Raw genomic sequence first — 3,175 nt, 5'->3', positions numbered from 1 at the left:
GTGAATTTGTGAATTTTTTTTATTGTGGGAAGTCCGTCGGGAATTCCTCCACTGTGCAGTGGGAAGTCCGTATGTCGTGGCAGTGCAGTGGGAAGTCCGTATAACATGGCAGGAGGTGTTTTTGGGAATTCTGCGGAGAATTCCGCTGGGAGCTTCGCGCCATTGCTGATGCTCTAATACAGTAGTACTAGGAGTATATTTTAAATTTATTATGAATCATCTTTTACCAATTTATTGGAGAAACTTACCCAAAAATGTCTCCAAACAAACGTTTGGTACTTAAAGCTTAATAGAATATTCGCCACCATCTCATTGTTAGATATTTTATCTACAGGAATGTGATCAAATACAAATTCTAAATAGTATAGAAATTCTAAACTATCATCTGGACCATTAAAAAATGTCAACAAAATAATAAAATAGTAGCAACACAAATGTCAACACAGTGTCAACAGTTGATACTGTATTGATATTGTGTTGACATTTTCTATTGCTACTATTTTAACATCTGTTAATATTTTTTAACAATCCAAATCATAATTTAGAGTTTGTACTATATATGAGTTTGCATTTTATCACTGTCCTTATCTACTCTTTTATAGTTTTATAATACTACTAGGAGTATTAATTACTCCATGAAATTAGCGTGTAACAATTAATTCAAGAAAGATCAAATTCACCGAAATAGTAATACAAACGCTAATTCAACAAATGCGTCAACGGAAAATAAAAAATACCGAAATTAAATTCACACTTTTTTTTTGGTAAAATCAACGCCAAGCAGATGCGACAGTGAGGGTCCGTCCCATCCACCCAAAGCATATGCCACCGGATTGCTCGGTCACGGTGAATCCTGGGTTGCCACGTGTCCCAGAGTTCAGCCTCGCCCGAAGCGAGTCCGCCATGGGTTGACTCATCGCCACCGATTCAAACCCGGCCATACTCATCCTAGCCCGCCACTTGCCGAACACCTCGCACCTCTCCACCCGCTCCCTCCCCTCGCACGCCACCGAGTTCACGATTTTCCGACCCACCCCCTCCTCGATCCTGACTCGGTCCGGGTTTCCCCGCGACACGGTCGCGTCGAGCGAGTCAAGCAGCGCGCCATAGAGCTCGCAGGCCTCCCTCACGCGCACGGTCAGCGGCGCCGTGTTGGCGTTCATCTCCTGCTCCACCACTGTCGTCACGTCCGGAGACAGACCTTTCACGAGGCGGAGCAGCTCGTCCCTCAAATTATCCGTCGTCACGCTCTCGTCGGGTAGATTGTGCAGCTTGAACGCCAAGTTAACGGCTAGGGCTTCGTCGGGCTCGATTCCCAATTTAATTCGGTTCAAATCGCTGACGATCAATTTCTTCACTGAGAAATCGAATCGGACGCAGATTTTGTCGGCCAATGTGTGCAGTCTCTCGCCGACGATTTTCAGCTTTTCATCGCCGCCGGAGGTATTATCCGAGAAGGCGGTGATTTTCAACGCGGCGGCGCGTTTTACCCCGGATTGATTCGCCGCCAGCGCGTGGAGGAGATGCATGTACTGTCCACCCTCGCCGATCTCGAAATCCACAACGTGAATCCTCTGAAACCCCTGCTCTGAGGTTGCGTTGAGGATGGCGAGATTAGCGGCCATGAAACTGAGCTTGAAACACGGCAACACCTCATACAGCATTTGCGTTGATAATTTGTGCTCTTTGCTGTAGAGCTCCGACGTCGAATGAGGATTCCCGGTCGGGTACACGCGCGATTTAAGAGCCGAAACCATGAAAGATGTTAGCCTCTGTTCCGAGGTACCCTTGGGGTTAGCGAGCTGCTGGATGCGCGTGATGATTTCGGTTGCGGCGGCCAAATTTCCTTCTGAGATAGCTGCAGCGGCGTCTATCAGAGACTGATTGGTGGTCAGGATCGGAGGAGACGCTGACGTGGATGAGCACGAGGAGGAAGAGGAAGTCGGAGACGGAGAAATGGGCATTTTGGTAGGGGCGATTAGATTCTGGATCGTCTCCGACCAGTCGCTGTGGGTGACGACGGAGACCTCATCTCCGTCGTCTTCGTCACCTAGAAGCTCCTTCTCCAGCTCCTGCAGCCGATGATTCATCATCTTCTTCTTCTGAGTTTCATGCCCCAAAACCTCAGCACCCGAGAAAATACCAGAAGCCGCATATCTGTATGAATTAGTCAAAGGCTGCAGGCCGTACCGCAGATTTGGAACAGTAGGGAAATCTACCGGAAAGATGGGGGAAAGAGGATTTGCATGGTGGAAATTCGGCCTCAGCTTGACGTTTCGTAGATACAACTCCAAGCCTTGCTGGTTCTGTTGCTGAAATTCTGCTAGTGATCTCTTCCGTTGCCGGATCTGGGAAGCAGGGTCGTGAAGGATTTCGGATAGCGGCGATCGGAACGGAAATTGCTGCTGCTGATTGGTGCTGTAACTCCTGTTCATGCCCCCACTGCCACCGGTAAAGCCGCCTGGAAATCCGGAAGACATTCTTCTGGCCTTTAAATTGGTTGGATTCACGGTGGGCTCAAGCAGGGAGAGGGTTAAATGTTGGCTTTTGTTATTGTCATTACAAAGAAGGAGAGAGTTGTTGCAGAATTTGAGAGGAATGTGATTCTATGAATATGAGAAGAAATATTGGCTTGTGAATAAACTATGTACTATGTCGTTTATTTCCAAGTTTGAAATATTGATGCTTTTAAGACTGAGTTTTACGTGTCTCTCATCTCAGCCATTGGATTGGACGATTTATTTGCTCTTTTGAGGATCATTCGATGAGAGGCCGCTGAGCCCACACACAATTCATGCGCTCACACGCGGCGGTTGAAGATGTATCGCAGAAATTTTTTTGTATTGAATCATTCGACTATAATTCGGCTTTCTTTTCAAATACTACTACTAGTATCTTTTTTAGGGTAACTATAAGGTCATCTTCTCTTATCCGTTCTTTAATCATCTCTTAAATTACTATTTTTAGGTCCCACTATATTTTTTACTCCATTTCTTAACTAAGGGACAGAACCTACAACCATTCATCTATTAACCATTTCTTAAATTACTATTCATTCATTTTCATTTTTAATTTTTATTTCCAACAAATTCAATTAATAAAAAACACACTTCATTAAATAAAATAAAATAAAATAAAATAAAATTACAACATAAAATAAAAATAGAACTTAAAA

At 44.7% G+C, this 3,175-nt stretch overlaps 1 protein-coding gene across 1 annotated transcript; it reads right to left on the bottom strand.

Annotated features, from left to right (window-relative positions):
* Positions 1 to 649: 649 nt before the first annotated feature.
* On the bottom strand, positions 650 to 2,666 carry LOC121801240 (scarecrow-like protein 8). Its single transcript, XM_042200690.1, has one exon. The coding sequence runs from the start codon at positions 2,478 to 2,480 to the stop codon at positions 771 to 773; it is 1,710 nt and encodes a 569-aa protein (XP_042056624.1). The 5' UTR covers positions 2,481 to 2,666; the 3' UTR covers positions 650 to 770.
* Between the last annotated feature and the right edge of the window lie 509 nt (positions 2,667 to 3,175).

Source organism: Salvia splendens, chromosome 4, assembly GCF_004379255.2.
Source record: "Salvia splendens isolate huo1 chromosome 4, SspV2, whole genome shotgun sequence".
Lineage (NCBI taxonomy): Eukaryota > Viridiplantae > Streptophyta > Magnoliopsida > Lamiales > Lamiaceae > Salvia > Salvia splendens.
Note: the sequence above shows the minus strand (reverse complement) of the source record. Positions and strands in the feature narration are given on the sequence as shown.

Excerpts from the sequence above, each read along its gene's own strand:
- LOC121801240 (XM_042200690.1), bottom strand. The coding sequence starts at position 2,480 with ATGTCTTCCGGATTTCCAGGCGGCTTTACCGGTGGCAGTGGGGGCATG.